Source organism: Anolis carolinensis, unplaced genomic scaffold (assembly GCF_035594765.1).
Source record: "Anolis carolinensis isolate JA03-04 unplaced genomic scaffold, rAnoCar3.1.pri scaffold_15, whole genome shotgun sequence".
NCBI classification, from domain to species: domain Eukaryota; kingdom Metazoa; phylum Chordata; class Lepidosauria; order Squamata; family Dactyloidae; genus Anolis; species Anolis carolinensis.
The window spans coordinates 6063663-6081795 of NW_026943826.1; the positions used below are offsets into that span (position 1 = coordinate 6063663).

Here is an 18133-nt window from a genome sequence, read left to right on the forward strand (position 1 = left end):
GGTAAGGAGAAGATGATATTCCATTGCAGACATAGCAGTCGAATACAAAAAAAAAAATCAAAAGTATTCTATGCAAAGTCTACATCTATGACCTTTTCCTTATTTGCTCCCTTCTCAATCTTTCCTGTAATACTGACTCGGGTTTATCTTTTCTCCCTTTAGAGAGTTTTGAGGTGACAGTCACCAAAGAAGGTGATGAAGGGTTCTTTCTATCCCTTTTTTATGAATATTAACCCACTAACTTTGGTTATGAAATGGGGAATCAGCACTTAAGCAGAAGATCCTGTCATACCTCTTGACCCCATTTTATCTTCCTGGTTTTTTTCCCCCTTCACCCTACCCTTCTCTCAAAATATATGGATAGAAAAAAATGTTATGTAATCAACCCTTGGCTAGAAATATCGGTAAGTCAGACATCCATTTGAACTGTGCAGTATTGCTCTTTATTTAGATTGCCCCTTAAATCTCTCTCTCTCTCTCTCTCTCTCTCTCTGGCATTCTGTCTCGTAGCGTTGTGTCATGACGTAGCATATTAGTCATATTTTGATTATAAGTAATCCCTCCCCCTCCAGTCCGCATTAAAGCTGTGGATTGTGTAGCACTTGCTAGCAATTCGCAGCACAGATTCTGGACTCGGATAATCATGAAATGTTATTCCCAGTTATGAAGCATCCTTCTGACTTCCCGTCCCTTTTAGAGCTAACCCTAATGCAGAACTTTCCACCTCAGTGGAGGTGGATGTATATCTCCTGTTCTACTTCTGTCTCCATTAACTGTGGTTAGTTTCCCAAAGAGGGTTTCCACCTATATCATCAACCAATTGATGATACTGGTGGAGATATCACCCTGTACCATGTTGAGCTCCCAAAAAAGATGTTGTGGAGAGACATGTAGGAGCATATAGGACAGGGGTCCTCAAACTTTTTAAGTGGAGGGCCGGTTCATGGTCCCTCAGACTGTTGAGGGGCCGAATTATCATTAAAAAAAAATTCCTATGCGCACTGCACGTGTCTTATTTGTAGTGCAAAAAAACCCCAATAACAATTATTTGTTTGCTTGTTTGTTTACTACATTTATACCCCACCCACTCTCATCCCAAAGGGGACTCAGAACAGTTTACAAGTTGTATGTACATACAATATATTATATTGTTAGCATAGCACAATATTAGCATTATATATTATTATATTGTACTATACCACTATACAGTAATATTATTAATAATATTACATTTAATATATAATATACAATTAATATTATTATATTGTATTATTATTAGTATTATACTGTATCTATATATATAAAAGGGTAATGAAATTTCGGCCTAGGACAAAACAACAAAACTGCACATCCCAGAAACACCAAACTTGGCAGCACAACCCCTCATCCATGCCTCTACGTTCATACAACAAAAAGAAAAGAAAAATAAAGTCCTAATTAGAGGGAGAGGAATAATTGTTTTTATCCATTTGCTGCCAGTTAGAAGGCTAAGCTCCGTCCACTTGGTCTCCTAGCAACCCACTCAGCCCAGGGGACAGGCAGAGTTAGGCCTCACTTAGGCCTCTTTCACACTGCCTATAAAATACAGATTATCAGATTTGAACTGGATTATATGGCAGTGTAGACTCAAGGCCCTTCCACACAGCTATATAACCCATTTAGAATCTTATATTATCTGCTTTGAACTGGATTATCTTGACTCCACACTGCCATATAATCCACTCCAGTGTTCATTTTATCCAGCTGTGAAGAAGGGGCCTCATATAATCCAGTTCTAAGCAGATAATATAAGATTATAAATATAATATGTAATAATTACTGTGATATAATAATACAGAACAATATAATCTCTAAAATCAGGACAGTAAATAAAGAGCAACACTCTGAAAGCATAAGCCACAGCAACGCGTGGCCGGGCAAAGCTAGTTACATTATAATAGTATTATCAATATTATATGTATATAGGTACACAATATATGATATTATTACCATAGCACAATATTAGTAAATGAAAGAACAATACAATACAATATTTAAAAATAAAAACAATTTTAACCTACCTAATCCTACCAGGATTTCAATGGGAAGTGTGGGCCTGCTTCTGGCCAATGAGATAGTCAAGTTAATTAGGATTGTTGTTGTGTGCCTTCAAGTCATTTCAGACTTTGGGCGAGCCTAAGTTTAAAACTATGGGCGTGGGCCAGGTAAATGACTTTGGAGGGCCGCATCCGGCCCCCGGGCCTTAGTTTGGGGACCCCTGATATAGGATTTCATAAAACATGGTTAGAATACTGTATGTTTGCACCAGGACTCTATTAATCCCTTCTAGGTTTGTTAAGGTTGTAGTAGCATTGACATAAAATGCAGCGGATTGAATCCCAGAGAAAGAGTGTAGAGCAGTGGTTCTCAACTTGGGGTCCCCAGATATTTTGGCCTACAACTCCCAGAAATCCCAACCAGTTTACCAGCTGTTAAGATTTCTGGGAGTTGAAGACCAAAAACATCTGGGGACCCCAGGTTGAGAACCACTGGTATAGAAGAAAGTTCAGATTTAGTACAATCAGAAGCCGTTGAAATGGATGCCTGGAAAGTTGATATTTCTACCATTTTCATTCAGTAATTCATTTTGATTCCCTGACTCTATTTTTTTTAAAGTCAGGTACATTGCACAGGAAGACTTTGTCTTTTCGACAATTGACAGAATTTTTGTGAATTATAGTGCTGAATCTTCGACATATGTATATATATATATATATATTTATATAACTACCTTGAAGCTTTGTTTCCATCTCTTTTTCGCCCCCCACAACTTTTGTAACTGCGCATATTTAACCTTCTGCTGTGGTCAAAGACCAACCAGTTGCCCAGCTATTTCCCAGTAGCTTGGCCTAGACGAGACTCTCTGTGGCCTTGGCTGTGCATCCTCCTAAGATCTCTACTCTTTTTGCCCTAGAGTTTCTCAAGTACTCCTGTGAAATGCCTGTCTACATCTCTCTTTCTCTTCCTCTCTTTTGTGTTCCTGCATGAATGGATGCAACGTAAACCAACTTGCTTGGGAAGCAAAATGTATGCCTTTTGAGTTTTATTTTTTTAAAGAAAAAATAAACTACAATTCCCAAAACTCACCCATCTTTTCAAGCACAGTGCCTTTTGCTTTGTCCACAGACCCTCACAAATCCCCTTGGCTGCAAATCCGTTGAATGATACTTTTTCTTTATTTATTTTTTAAACCCTCTCTCTCACACACATGAAACACATCAAGGTACATGTGTACGGACGTGCGTTTTGTTCCCGAAAAACCTTAACAGCTGTTGCTTTGAATCTCTTAGGTGAGATTTGTGGATTTAAGATCCACGGGCAAAATGTCCCCTTTGAGGCCGTGGTGGTGGACAAGTCCACAGGCGAAGGGATGATCCGATCCAAAGAAAAGCTGGACTGCGAGCTGCAGAAAGACTACACCTTCACCATCCAAGCCTACGACTGCGGAAAAGGGCCAGATGGAGCCAACATGAAGAAATCCCACAAGTAAGGACCACGTGGGTGGCAGAAAAAGGAAGTGTCAATTAAGCTTTGCTTTTCTTCTTCTCCCAGCGGTGGGATGTGGTTTCTCTTCATTGCTTTTCTTTCCAAATGAAATGGAAACCAGGTGGCAGGGGGTTTGGTGATCCAAGTGAAGCAGGATGATAGAAGAGTAAGCATTGAATCCTCACATCCAGATTCTAGACTCCAAATGTGGTGATGTGCTACTCTTACATTAAGTGATGTCCAGGGTAGCTTTTAGATATCTATCTATCTATCTGTCAATCAATCAATCAATCAATCTGTACACATAACAAAAGTGAAAATATGTATGTACTAGCTGTGCCCGGCCACGCGTTGCTGTGGCGAAGTATGGTGGTATGGGAAATAAAGTATTGAGGAATTGGTGGTAGTTAAGGTAAAGGGTAAAGGTTTTTCCCTGACATTAAGTCCAGTCATGTCTGATTCTGGGGGTTGGTGCTTATCTCCATTTCTAAGCCGAAGAGCCGGCGTTGTCCGTAGACTCCTCCAAGGTCATGTGGGATGACTGCATGGAGCAGCGTTTCCTTCCCACCAGAGCAGTACCTATTGATGCACTCACATTTGCATGTTTTTCAATTTCTGGGTTTGCAGAAGCTGGGGCTAACAGTGGGGGCTCTCTCCACTCCCCCAATTCTGTGGAAGAAGCCTAACTGAGGCATTCATACTTGCCTCCAACAGACAAAAAAAAAAACAATCAGAAATATTGTATATTCACAACCTTTAGGAAATAATATCCCCTGATGGCACAGCATGTTAAAGTGCTGAGCTACTGAACTTCTGGACCGAAAGGCCACAGGTTTGAATTGGGGGAGACCTAAATCTGCCTGTCTCCTAACTGAACCCTGGCTGTCCTTTGGCTGAATTGGTTGCTAGGCAACCAAGTGGGCAGAGATTAGCCCTCTAAACTGGCAGCAATTGGATAAAAACAATTATTGCTCTCCCTCTAATTAGGACTTTATTTTTCTTTTCTTTTTGTTGTATCAACCCTGAGGCATGGGTGATGGGTTGTGTTGTCAAATTTCGAGGTTGGGCGGCCTGTATTTTTATTGTTTTGTGGGTCGCCGTGATGCCATCACTCTTTTATATATATAGATGTATGTGGCTGGGGTATCCACTTACACAGACAAACTTCCACAAATATCTATAGCTCCCACTACTCAAGAGACACCAATGGCTTTCCCTCCAATGACATTGCAGGTTATAGAGAGCACTGTAAACATGTTCAAGAGCCCTGCCAATGTCCTCCATAAACACCACACTGCACACCACCCAAGTGAAGTTTTCATACGGGGACAATTTCATCCTAGATTTTCTGTTTTTCCTCCACCACAGGCATCCCAGTTTTTCTTACTCTCTCAATTGGTGTGGAATTTGCATGATTCCGCCCATTGCCTCTCCCATAACCCTTTCCTATTCTTTTCTATGGCACACAGCAAACAGAGGAATTAATCAGCAACTGGACATACTAGAAAGGTTTGTTGAGAATTCACCATGATTTGTAGGAGTTGTAAGTACTAGGATGTATAGTCCACCTGCAATCTAAGAGCACTCAGAACTCCACCAACCATGGATCTGGAACTAACTTGGCACACAGAACCCCCATGACCAAGAAAAAATACTGGTCTTTATAGTTGTACTTCACCAACATCCGGAGTGCTCTCTGAACCCAAACACCAATGGATCTAGACCATGGGATTTGCAGTACTTTCACATGCTTCACATCTTAACAGACCACTGCGATACGCAGCAGTGACAGAACTGGACCAAACTTGGCACACACAACCTCCATGACCCCCTTTACGTTCTGCTCCACATTGGAGGAGGACATACCTAGGATGATGGGACTTGCAGTACCTTCACTCACTTACTGAAACGACTACAACCCATACCACTGACTGATAAACACTAAACATGGCACACATGCCCCCCCCCCATCACCCACTTTATGTCCTCCTGCAGTTTAGGGGCCAATGGACCATGGATGATGGGATTTATAATACCTTCACTCACTTCGTTACACTACTGCAATCCATAACAATGACTGATAAAGACCAAATTTGCCACAAAGACCCCCTATGACCCACTCTACATCCTGGCGCGGTTTGGAACAGTTTCGACCACAGATATTGGAACTTCCATTATCTTGACTCACTTCCAGACACCACTGCGACCCCCACCAATGATTGATCGACACCAAACTTGCCACACAGAGCCCTCATGGATTACTCTACATCCTGCCACTGTTTGCAGGGCAATGGACCATGGACGATAGTACTTGCATATGGGAATTGTAGTTCACCCGCACCCACTCAACCCAACTGACACTGGATATACACTAAACTTACAACACAGCCAAACAATGCCTTTCTCAAATAACCCGGGCACCGCCGGGTCCCCAAGCTAGTATGTAATAAAAGTGAAAATGTGTTTATATTTTCCAAGACGGCTCTGACATCCAGAGAGCCCTGAGAATCCCGACAACAACAGATTTGGACCAAAGTTGGTATACAGACTCCTCATTACCAACTTAAAATACTTGTAGGGTTTCAGGGGGAGAGATTGACCAAGGATGATGGGAGTTTTAGTTCACCCACATCCATATGTATTCTTCAGTGGGACCATTCATAAAATCCAAAAACAAAACAATGACTATTTCTAATTGTAAAGAAGTGTGTTTTTATTTTGATTTATAGATGTCATGTTTAATTTCATTTTAAAAGTCATGTTTGGCTATGTTTAAAAGGGTAAGTATTAGTTACCAGTGCGAGTGGGATGGTAACCAGCTCAGCATTCTGAGGCAGGTTACCATAGCAACGAGGGTGGAGCCAACCGCCGTTTGGAGGAAAAAGAGGGTATGTTTTAAAAAACAGTTTAGTCTGTGATTTTTAGTCACAGGGAAGACACTGGTTCCAGGTTAGGGAAACCAGGGAAACTCAGATCTCTAGTGGTGTTGAATTAAGCAAGTTAGGTGACTTGTTTAGGTTTATTTGTAGAGTCTGAGTAGGAAGGGAAAGTAATCCCAGTTAGATCCGAAGTGATCAGTTAGTAGTTTTGGTTGGGAAAGGAAAGGAGAAAGTATTTGAAAGAGTATTCATCATAAGTTATATTTGCAACTGATTAAGAAAGTTTAACTCTAAGAAATAATATTGTAACCACCAAGCTCTGTGCCTGAAATAAACTTGTTTTGTTCTTCCATATCCAAGTCTCTGTCACATATTTTCAAAACTAAGTTACGATACCATCTAAAGTAAATGAAAAAGAACAAAGAAGATAAATTCCCCTCTGCCTGAGATCTCCACAATTGGTGGCAGCGGATATAGAAAAAATATATAATATAATTAATAAAAAGATTCCTCCTCTACCCCACATCTCCACACTAATATTTATCATTAGAAAACAGGGCATCGCTGAGTACCTAAACTAGTAGATATATAAATACACATAGAGTGAGCATGTTATCATGCTTGCAAACAGAAATACTAGATGCACAAGGGAAGGAGTGTAAAAGGAAAGGAAAGAAGTCCGTAGATCATAGTTGTGGAGGAGGAGGGCGAGACAGAAGGGAGCCCCACACTATCTGGCTTACAGACAAAGCTCAGGCAAAAGAGGTCACCCATGCGACAGGGGTTTATGGCCTAAGCTGGCACTGCGTTGCCTGGCTTGGTCTCAGCAAAATCCCTGCTCACGTGCCCCTGTTGAAAGTATGTGTCTAGGAGAGTAGTCTGAGAGCCGGATGATGGGGAACCTGAAAGCCCTTCCCAATACAACTTTTTGAGGAAAAGTATTGTCTAAAGATTGACAGAAAAGCATTTTAAAAGAATAAACAGACAGGACCTATCTTGTTCATAACTTAGGACTGCCTGTATACCTTATTTAGTGAAATCATTGTGTTTCTGGACATTACAATTCTAGCAGAACATTTGGTCTTGGAGATTGAAATGACGTGGAAAGAACAGAGATAGTTTCCTACATTGCAAAGAAAGCATTGTCTGTTGATGGGAAGTGAATGATGGCTCCGAGAAATCTGAAATATGTAATGGGTTTTTTTTTCTGTGCTCCTTCATTTACTAAAATGTGCCTTTGCTGGAAACAGGAACTGGCCTGTGAAATAAATCGATGTTTTGGAAGAACAAAATGAGCTTGCTTTCCAGAAAGTGTTTGTGTGTCTGATACGTGATCTGCCATTGGCTGTCTTTGATTTCCTTACAAATAAAGGGCATTTTTTTTAATAACCTTGACATTCGAAAGGAAAAGAAGACACATTTCTTGAGAGGGATTCTGCCTAAGATCAAGCGTTGTGGGTGGTATTGAAGTGTCTCCCCTTTCTTCTTCTTTGACAGCTTGGCCTTCAGCTTAATAAATCTTAAATTGTAATAAAACATGCCTAATCCTGCTGATAGAGCCAATATCCTATCTTTATTTAGCTCTCATAATTCATCTATATATATAAAAGGGTAATGAAATTTCGGCCTAGGACAAAACAACAAAACTACACATCCCAGAAACACTAAACTTGCCAGCACAACCTCTCATCCATGCCTCTACGTTCATACAACAAAAAGAAAAGAAAAATAAATTCCTAATTAGAGGGAGAGGAATAAATGTTTTCATCCAGTTGCTGCCAGTTAGAAGGCTAAGCTCCGCCCACTTGGTCTCCTAGAAACCCACTCAGCCCAGGGGACAGGCAGAGTTAGGCCTCGTTTAGGCCTCTTCCACACTGCCTATAAAATACAGATTATCAGATTTTAACTGGATTATATGGCAGTGTAGACTCAAGGCCCTTCTACACAGCTATATAACCCAGAATGCCAAGGCTCATAATCCACAGTATCTGCTTTGAACTGGGTTATCTTGAGTCCCCACTGCCATATAATCCAGTTCAGTATGGATTTTATACAGTTGTGTAGAAGGGGCCACATATAATCCAGTTCTAAGCAAATAATACAAAAATATAAATATAATATATAAAAATTACATACTTCGCCACAGCAACGCGTGGCCGGGCACAGCTAGTGGTTTAATAAGATGTCATTTATGGCAGGAAAGCTGAAATTCTGACTGTCACAGTAGATGTGTAAAACCAATGATGGAAAAGTGACTGAACATTAGAGATACAGAGGTGACAAATTCTGGTTTTTCCTCTTGTTTTTATGCATCTGTTGAAGGTGAATTGGATCCCGTAGATGGTGAAATACCCTTTTTTTTTAACAGTGTTCTCATACAATTACAGCTAGATGTAAATGTACTGAAGATTGTGCCGTGAACATGTAATGATAGTTTGGACTCAGCTGATCATTTAATAAGGATCCCTTTTCTAACTCCAGAGCAACAGTGCACATCCAGGTGAACGATGTCAATGAGTACGCGCCTGTCTTCAAGGAGAAGTCCTACAAGGCCACGGTGATTGAAGGCAAGAGGTACGACAACGTCCTGAAAGTGGAAGCCGTGGACGCTGACTGTTCCCCTCAGTTCAGCCAGATCTGCAGCTATGAAATCGTCACACCGGACGTGCCCTTTACTATCGACAAAGATGGTAAGGAAGGACTGACTTCTGTACACCTTTGTTGGGTCCATGTATGAGGGCTATCCAGAAAGTAGGTTACGTTTTGGATTTTAAAAAAGACAAAGTATAGGATAAATCATTTACCATATGCAGCTGAAAGACACATTCCAAGACTACAATCTCATGTAATCCCCACTGAAATCTAGGCACGTTTCGTATAGATAAATGAGTTTGAAAAGGTCTGCCCCAGTAAATTTGCCACCTCTCTCCATTTCCAACAATGGGGGCGTGGCTGGCAGCGCAGCGTTTTGGCTACGCTGCAGGAAGGGAGAAGGGGGAAGAGCTGAGGACACAAGCGGGGAATTTACTGGAGCAGGACTTTTCAAACTCATTTATCTATATGAAACGTGCCTAAATTTCAGTGGGGATTACATGAGATTGTAGTCTTGGAATGTGTCTTTCAGCTGCATATGGTAAATGATTTATCCTATACTTTGTCCTTTTTAAAATCCAAAACGTGACCTACTTTCTGGATAGCCCTCGTACTTGAAATATCCTCATCCCACTCTTCAGCAAAATTCCTTTATATATTTTTTCTCATATTGCTAAATGGAATTGGAGCAGCCTTCGTCAATCTAGCATCCTTCTAATAAATTGAATTCCTGCCACCAGCATTCCTAGCTGGCTGCTTTAAATCGCTCTTACTTACTTAGGTAATTCCTTGTTGTCCAAGTATGATGGCCCTTCCAAGTATAGTGTCTTGGCGGTGGATATGTAGGTGACTGTGGTGCCCTGTTCTTGACCCGCATGTTTTTCACAGAGAAGTGGAAGGCACTCCCGGTCAGGGTTGGCTTGACACGCCTTCCTCTTGGTACGTTTCTCCCTTTCGCCCTCAATTCATACATCTTCAAATTCCACAGCACTGCTGGTCACAGCTGACCTCCAGTTAAGAGTGCTCAAGGGCCAGGGCTTCCCAATTGTCAGTGTCTATGCCACTGTTTTTAAGGTTAGCTTTAAGCCCATCTTTCAGTCTCTTTTCCTGTCCACCAACAATTTTCCGTTCTTGAGTTGGGAGTAGAATAATTGCTTTGGGCAATTGTGATCTTTGGGCATTCGGACAGTCCAGCGGAGTTGATGGCGTAGGAGCATCTGGTTGTCTTTGCATCTTCCAGCATGCTGACATTTGTCCACTTGCCTTCCAAAGAGATTTGCAGGATTTTTTGGAGGCAACACTCATGGAACTGTTCCTGGAGTTGAGTGTGGCATCTGTAGATGGTCTACATTTTGCGGGTGTATAACAGAGTGGGGAGGGGAATAGCTTTATAAACAAGCACTTTGGTATCCCTACAGATGTCCCGATCCTCAAACACTCTCTGTTTCATTCAGAAAAATGCTAAACGCTCTGTAGCCACATGATATAATGGATCATAAGTGATTGCATTGTCCCAAGAAACTTGCCCATATAGCCTATTACTGGGTATTGTGTGCCTTTGAGTTATTTTCAGTTTACGGCAACCTTGTCATGGGGTTTCTTGGCAAAATGTTTAACTTCCCCAAGGTCACCCAGTGAGTTTTGATGGCTGGGTAGGGGTTCAGCTTGTTAAGCTATTGATTCAGGATTTTGTCTCAGAAAGCCTTGGCATCTGATGAAGGAGACAGAGAGTACGATGTGCCCAAGTTTATGCAATGGGTTTAGTTCCCATCTCTTCCTATTTGAAATTTTGAATAGGAAATGTCAAGTAATGATGCCAAGGATGGATGTTGCTTGACCCCAGTTCCTGTCATCCCTTACAGTTGGGAAACTGCAGTTCCTTTCCTTGCTAATCCCATACCTTCCCAAATCTGTGCTCTGATTTTCTCTTACATTTTGAAGAAGTCATCATTATTCACAATGGCAAGACCCTCCCTCCCTTTGCACCATTTTAATACTGGTTTCCTGTCATTGTCAGGTTACATTAAAAACTCGGAGAAACTCAACTACGGGAAGGAACACCAATATAAGCTGACAGTGACAGCCTACGACTGCGGGAAGAAAAGAGCGACAGAGGATGTGCTGGTGAAAATCACTATTAAGCCAACATGCAAGCCCGGCTGGCAAGGTTCGTTCATGGACCCTCTTCTCTCCCGCCAGTCCCCACTGCTTCTTGTTATGCTGCATCCAAATGTATTGTTGAATTGCCAGCTCAGCTGTACCACTTTGGTGTTGGAGAGGTTGTAAACATGTGTTTGTTCTGAGCTTGTTCAGACTCAGAACTCCATTTTGTATTCAGTCTGTTTTACATCTCAGTGGAGGTGGATGTGTATCTGCTGTCCCTCAGTGGAGGTGGATGCATGTTTGCATCAGACCTCAGTGGAGCTGGATGCCTGTTGCTATTAGGATTTCAGTACAGAAGTATGACTTAAGACTTCAGTGAATACAACTATACCTAAAGACTATGGACTATTGATTAAGAATGATACTCTGTGTATTCAACTGTACCACTTTGGTGTGGGAGGGGTTGTAAACATGTGATTGTTCTGAGCTTGTTCAGACTCAGAACTTCATTTTATATTCAGTCTGTTTTACACCTCGGTGGAGGTGGATGTGTATCCGCTGTCCCCTCAGTGGAGGTGAATGCATGTTTGCATCAGACTTCAGTGGAGCTGGATGCATGTTGCTATTAGGATTTCAGTACAGAAGTATGACTATGGAAGTAATCCTAAAGACTATGGATTATTGATTAAGAATGATACTCTGTGTATTCAGCTGTACCACTTTGGTGTGGGAGGGGTTGTAAACATGTGATTGTTCTGAGCTTGTTCAGACTCAGAACTCCATTTTATATTCAGTCTGTTTTACACCTCAGTGGAGGTGGATGTGTATCTGCTGTCCTCTCAGTGGAGGTAGATGCATGTTTGCATCAGACCTCAGTGGAGCTGGATGCCTGTTGCTATTAGGATTTCAGTACAGAAGTATGACTTAAGACTTCAGTGAATACAACTATACCTAAAGACTATGGACTATTGATTAAGAATGATACCATGTGTATTCAACTGACCCATTTTGGTGTGGGAGGGGTTGTAAACATGTGATTGTTCTGAGCTTGTTCAGACTCAGAACTCCATTTTATATTCAGTCTGTTTTACACCTCAGTGGAGGTGGATGTGTGTCTGCTGTGGAGGTGGATGCATGTTTGCTTCAGACCTCAGTGGAGCTGGATGCATGTTGCTATTAGGATTTCAGTACAGAAGTATGACTTAAGACTTCAGTGAATACAACTATACCTAAAGACTATGGACTATTGATTAAGAATGATACTCTGTGTATTCAACACAGAGAGAAATACATCCTATCTGTAACTGAACTTCAGTAAGAAATGTGCCTGTATGAAGAATTGATACAAGATGTTTATGAGTAAACAATGTGTTATTTTGTCAAAGAATACTGTGTTTTTTTTTATCTCTGAGTACATATTTTAAACTTAGAGGTCAAGGGAGTGTATATCTTTTGGACAATTACAACTGCAATTGCAATTTCAGCTCCAAAGAAACAACCAAATATATTTTTGTAGTGGCATGTCTTTGTCCTTGGGAGTTCAAAGACGTGGTTTTTCAGTTTAACAGCTGAGTTATCTGTGTGCTATTACATAAATGCTTCTGAATTATCACTTGTTCAAACAAGTTCAGCAGCTCAGCGGTTTAACCCGCTGCACCACGGGGGGCAACTCAACCTGTACTTAAAATAAAAAGCTGCGCTTCAGACACAATAACAGTTTTACCTTTCTGTTGATGCATTCAGGATGGAGCAAAAGGATGGAATATGAACCCGGGACTGGTGCTCTCGCTCTCTTCCCTAACATCCATTTGGAGACGTGTGATGAGCCCATCACTTCCATAGAAGCCACCATTGAGCTGGAAACCAACCACATTGGCAAGGGTTGCGACCGAGACACATACTCTGAGAAATCTCTGCATAGGCTCTGCGGTAAGATCTCCTCTGACTGATTTTGTGGGAGGGAAGGGTCCCATGGTGTGTTGCTTTTTTCTTCCTCTTTTATGAATTCTGAATATTTTTCAGCCACTAGACATGGATGTTGAGAAACATGAATCTAGGGAGAAATTTTTTTAAAAAGACTTTTCATCAGGTGGCCTTAAGAAATTCCCAGAAAACTGTGTGGCATTAAAATAGTTCCTAGGAAAAGCAGGCAGAATTGTCCCATCTTTAATTCTCCTCAACCTCAAATATTTTGGAATTTATGCTCAGGCTTCAGGGTCAGAAATACAGGGAGATAATAGTCCAAAAACATCCATCACAAAAGCATCATTCTTGAACATCCCTCTCTTTGCCTGCTGGAAGCTGAATATCAAAAAAATATAGTGAGTAGTTAGAATAGATGAGCAGAAACAGAGATGAGAAAAATGTGTTGTCGAAGGCTTTAATGGCTGGAATCACTGAGTTGCTGTGAGGTTTCTGGGCTGTATGGCCATGTTCCAGAAGCATTCACTCCTGACGTTTCACCCACGTCTATGGCAGGCATCCTCAGAGGTTGTTGAGGTCTGTTGGAGACTAGGCAAGTGAGATTTATATACAGTAGAGTCTCGCTTATCCAACGTAAACAGGCCAGCAGAACGTTGGATAAGCGAATATGTTGGATAATAAGGAGAGATGAAGGAAAAGCCTATGAAACATCAAATTAGGTTATGATTTCACAAATTAAGCACCAAAACATCATGTTATACAACAAATTTGACAGAAAAAGTAGTTCAATACACAGTAATTCTATGTAGTAATTACTGTACAGTATCAGAAAAACACAGTGAGTAGTTAGAATAGATGAGCAGAAACAGAGATGAGAAAAATGTGTTGTCGAAGGCTTTAATGGCTGGAATCACTGAATTGCTGTGAGGTTTCTGGGCTGTATGGCCATGTTCCAGAAGCATTCACTCCTGACGTTTCACCCGCGTCTATGGCAGGCATCCTCAAAGGTTCTTGAGGTCTGATGGAGACTAAGCAAGTGAGATTTATATATTTGTGGAAGGTCTGGTGGGGGTCTGGACTCTTGTAAAGGTTTTAATTAATCACCTTGATTAGCATTGAAAAGCCTTGCAGCTTCAAAGCCTGGCTGATGATGATGATGATAATAATAATAATAATAATAACAACAACAACAACTTTATTTTTATACCCCGCCCCATCTCCCCGAAGGGACTCGGGGCGGCTTACATGGGGCCTTGCCCAATACAACAATCAAATAACAATAACAGAGCAACACAATTATCCCAATAAAAACATCAGCATCAGTAAAAAACAATCATTAAAATCAACATACAGCATACAATGTTAAAAACAGGAGACTAATTCATAGATCCCGGGCAAAGTGCAGAATGTTCCGAAATGGGGAAAGGTAATTTCACAGTTGAAATGGACAATAAATGATTCCTGTCTGGGGGAATCCTTTGTTGGGAGGTGTTAGCTGGCCTTGAGTATTTATTATTTATTTATTTAATACATTTATATCCCGCCCTTCTCACCCCGAAGGGGACTCAGAGCGGCTTACAAATTAAATTTACATACAATTTTATATTATTAGAATAGCACATGATTGTTTCATGTCTGAACTTGGGTGACTTGCAAAAGATCAACAATAGGTTGAATTAGTCTCCAGTGTTAATATTGTATGTTTTATGTTGATTTTAACTATTGTTTTTACTGTAATTGATGTTTTTATTGGATAACTGTTTTATTGCTGTGTTTTGATATTTGATTGTTTTATCGGGCAAGGCCCCATGTAAGCCGCCCCGAGTCCCTTCGGGGAGATGGGGCGGGGTATAAAAATAAAGTTGTTGTTGTTGTTGTTATTATTATTATTATTATTATTATTATTATTATTATTGGTTGTTAATGTTCTCATATAGCTTCAAGTTGTTTGCAACCCAAGCCAATTTAAGGTGAATTTGTCTGAGGATTTTCTGAGGTTAGCAATCGCCTTCTTCTGAAGCTAAGAGAGCACAACTTGTTCATGGTCACCCAGTGGGTTTCTATGTCCAAGTGTGCATTTGCATCCTGGTCTCCAAGAGTCATAAAGTAATGCTCAAATCATTACATCTCTAGCAAGTATTTAGGAACAACAGAATAACCCCATACCCAAAAAACAGCTGTTGAAACCGAAATCTTCAGGATGAGCAAGACAGATATCAGGGTGAAAGGAATTTGAGCTGAGGCGGTGTTTCTGATACAAGAATTCATCAGCTCATAATGTGTTCTTTCATTCCGTTTCTTTTTGTTCATTTCTCGGGCGCCTGGCTCTTGTGTGTGGAACATGGGGCTGAAAAATAAATTTGATCTGTCGTCCGCTTGCCCTTGAAGTGGAGGGCTGGGATTTGGTCCCTTCCTTAGCAATCTTCTGTGCTGGCAGCAGCGCTGGCAAATGACCGGCTGAGCTTGGGGAGCCCATATTGGGAGGCGAGTGCTGAGAATCATCAATCTGAGAAAGGGAATTGAGCTGGTGGAGTGCCATTACGGTATAATGGAATTCATGTCACAGAGGGGCCAGAGGTACTGTAGATAATGGGAGCTGGAGATTGGCCAGCGCATTAAATAACCGGGGAGAGGAAATCTGTGCAGGCCTGCTGCAGTGAAAGTTGAGCCCACAACACTGGGATGATCTTTTGCTGCTAACGCTAGCATTTGTCAGCTCACAGAAATGGAAGGGGCAAGTCATGGTGTTTATTTTCCTCTGCTCTGGCCTTATTCCTCATAATTCAATTGCAGGTGCTTCCTCCGACACGGCCGAGCTGCTTCCGCCTCCCAGCAACACGGCCAACTGGACGGTCGGCCTCCCGACGGACAACGGCCACGACAGTGACCAGGTCTTTGAATTCAATGGCACCCAAGCCGTGAAGATCCCCGATAATGTGGTCTCCATCAACATGAAGGAGCCCTTTGTGATCTCCGTGTGGATGAGGCACGGGCCCGGAAGCCGGGAGAAAGAGGCCATCCTCTGCAGCTCAGACAAGACAGGTTGGGACAAGGCAAAAACCGGGCTGAGAAAGAGCTGGTGGAGCTCAAATCATTGGTTAAATGATGTCATGGAAGTGGGGTAGAAGGTAGAGCAGGGGTCCTCAAACTTTTAAAGCAGTGGGCCAGTCCACAATCCTTCGGACTGTGGAGGGGCCAAATTATCATTTGAAAAAAAAAATGAACAAATTTCTATGCACACTGCACATGTCTTATTTGTAGTGCAAAAAACAACAACAATGAAAGAACAATACAATATTTGAATATAAGAACAATTTTAACCAACATAAATCTATCAGGATTTCAATGGAAAGTGTGGACCTGCTTCTGGCCAATGAGATAGTCAAGTTGTTGTCGTTGTTGTTGTGATTGTTGTGTACCCTCAAGTCATGTCAGACTTTGGGTGAGCCCGAGTCTAAAATTATTCATTTATTTATTTACTACATTTATTTACTACATTTATATTTCACCCTTCTCACCCCAAAGGGGACTCAGAGCAGCTGTATGTACATACAATATATTATATTATTAGGATAGCACAATATTAGCATTATATATTACTATAGTGAACTATACCACTATACTGTAATATTATGTGTAATGTATAACATATAATTAATATTATTATATTGTATTATTATTAGTATTCTATTGTATAACATTATATTTTTATCAATATTATATGTATATATAATATATTATTAGCATAGCACAATATTAGCATTATATATTACTATATATTGAACTATACCACTGTACTGTAATATTATATCTATCTATATAAAAGAGTGATGGCATCAGGGCAGCGGACAAAACAATAAAACTACAGGCCCCCCATCATTCACGGCTCTAGGTTGATACAACAAAAAAAAGAAAAATAAAGTCCTAATTACAGGGAGCGGAATAACAGTTTTTATCCAATTGCTGCCAGTTTGAAGGCTAAGCTCCGCCCACTTGGTCTCCTAGCAACCTACTCAGCCCAGGGGACAGGCACAGTTAGGCCTCACTTAGGCCTCTTCCACAGATTATCAGATTTTAACTGGATTATATGGCAGTGTAGACTCAAGGCCCTTCCACACAGCTATATAACCCATTTAGCATTTTATATTATCTGCTTTGAACTGGATTATCTTGACTCCACACTGCCATATAATCCACTTCAGTGTGCATACTAAACATAAAGACAACCATACAACAGACATTCAATACCACCACTACCTCAACAATTTCTCACCAACACCACCAGACAACGCCACAGCAACGCGTGGCCGGGCACAGCTAGTTATCTTATATTTCCTGTTGTGAGTATATTGCACATTTAATACAAATGTTCATACCTACACATCGTTTATCTATCATCACATTTCTCCATCCTCTTCCCTTCTATATTGTCTACTCACATCTATATATATAAAAGGGTAATGAAATTTCGGCCTAGGACAAAACAACAAAACTACACATCCCAGAAACACTAAACTTGGCAGCACAACTCATCATCGATGCCTCTACGTTCATACAACAAAAAGAAAATAAAAGGAAAATAAAATCCTAATTAGAGGGAGAGGAATAATTGTTTTTATCCAATTGCTGCCAGTTAAAAGGCTAAGCTCCGCCCACTTGGTCTCCTAGCAACCCATTCAGCCCAGGGGACAGGCAGACTTAGGCCGTGGCCTCTTCCACAGATTATCTAATTTGCACTGGATTATATGGCAGTGTAGACTTAAGGCCCTTCCACACAGCTATATAACCCATTTATAATCTTGTATTATCTGCTTTGCACTGGATTATCTTGACTCCACACTGCCATATAATTCACTTCAGTGTGCATTTTATACAGCTGTGTAGAAGGGGCCTCATATAATCCAGTTCTAAGCAGATAATATAAGATTATCAATATACAGTAGTCTCACTTATCCAAGATAAACAGGCTGGCAGAAGGTTGGATAAATGAATATGTTGGATAATAAGAAGGGATTCAACTACCACCAATTCTTCAATACTTTATTTCTTATACCAACATACTTTGCCACAGCAACGCGTAGCTGGGCATAGCTAGTGTGTGTATGTATGTA

The 18133-nt window shown here is 40.9% G+C and overlaps 1 protein-coding gene across 5 annotated transcripts in view; it reads left to right on the forward strand.

The window, feature by feature from the left end:
• The window catches only part of clstn1 (calsyntenin 1), a 74051-nt gene that overhangs the window by 26244 nt on the left and 29674 nt on the right, over positions 1-18133 (forward strand). For 3 of the 5 annotated variants that reach the window (XR_010001393.1, XM_062965994.1, XM_062965996.1), the window contains exons 3-8: positions 163-192; positions 3330-3525; positions 8886-9094; positions 11014-11163; positions 12843-13028; positions 15816-16064. Coding sequence is in view for 4 of the 5 variants with exons in the window: in XM_062965994.1 (XP_062822064.1) it covers positions 163-192; positions 3330-3525; positions 8886-9094; positions 11014-11163; positions 12843-13028; positions 15816-16064 (1020 nt within the window). In the remaining variant the exon portion in view is untranslated. The remainder of the gene's footprint in view (positions 1-162; positions 193-3329; positions 3526-8885; positions 9095-11013; positions 11164-12842; positions 13029-15815; positions 16065-18133) is intronic. The other 2 variants (XM_062965995.1, XM_062965998.1) reach the window with 1 other exon arrangement.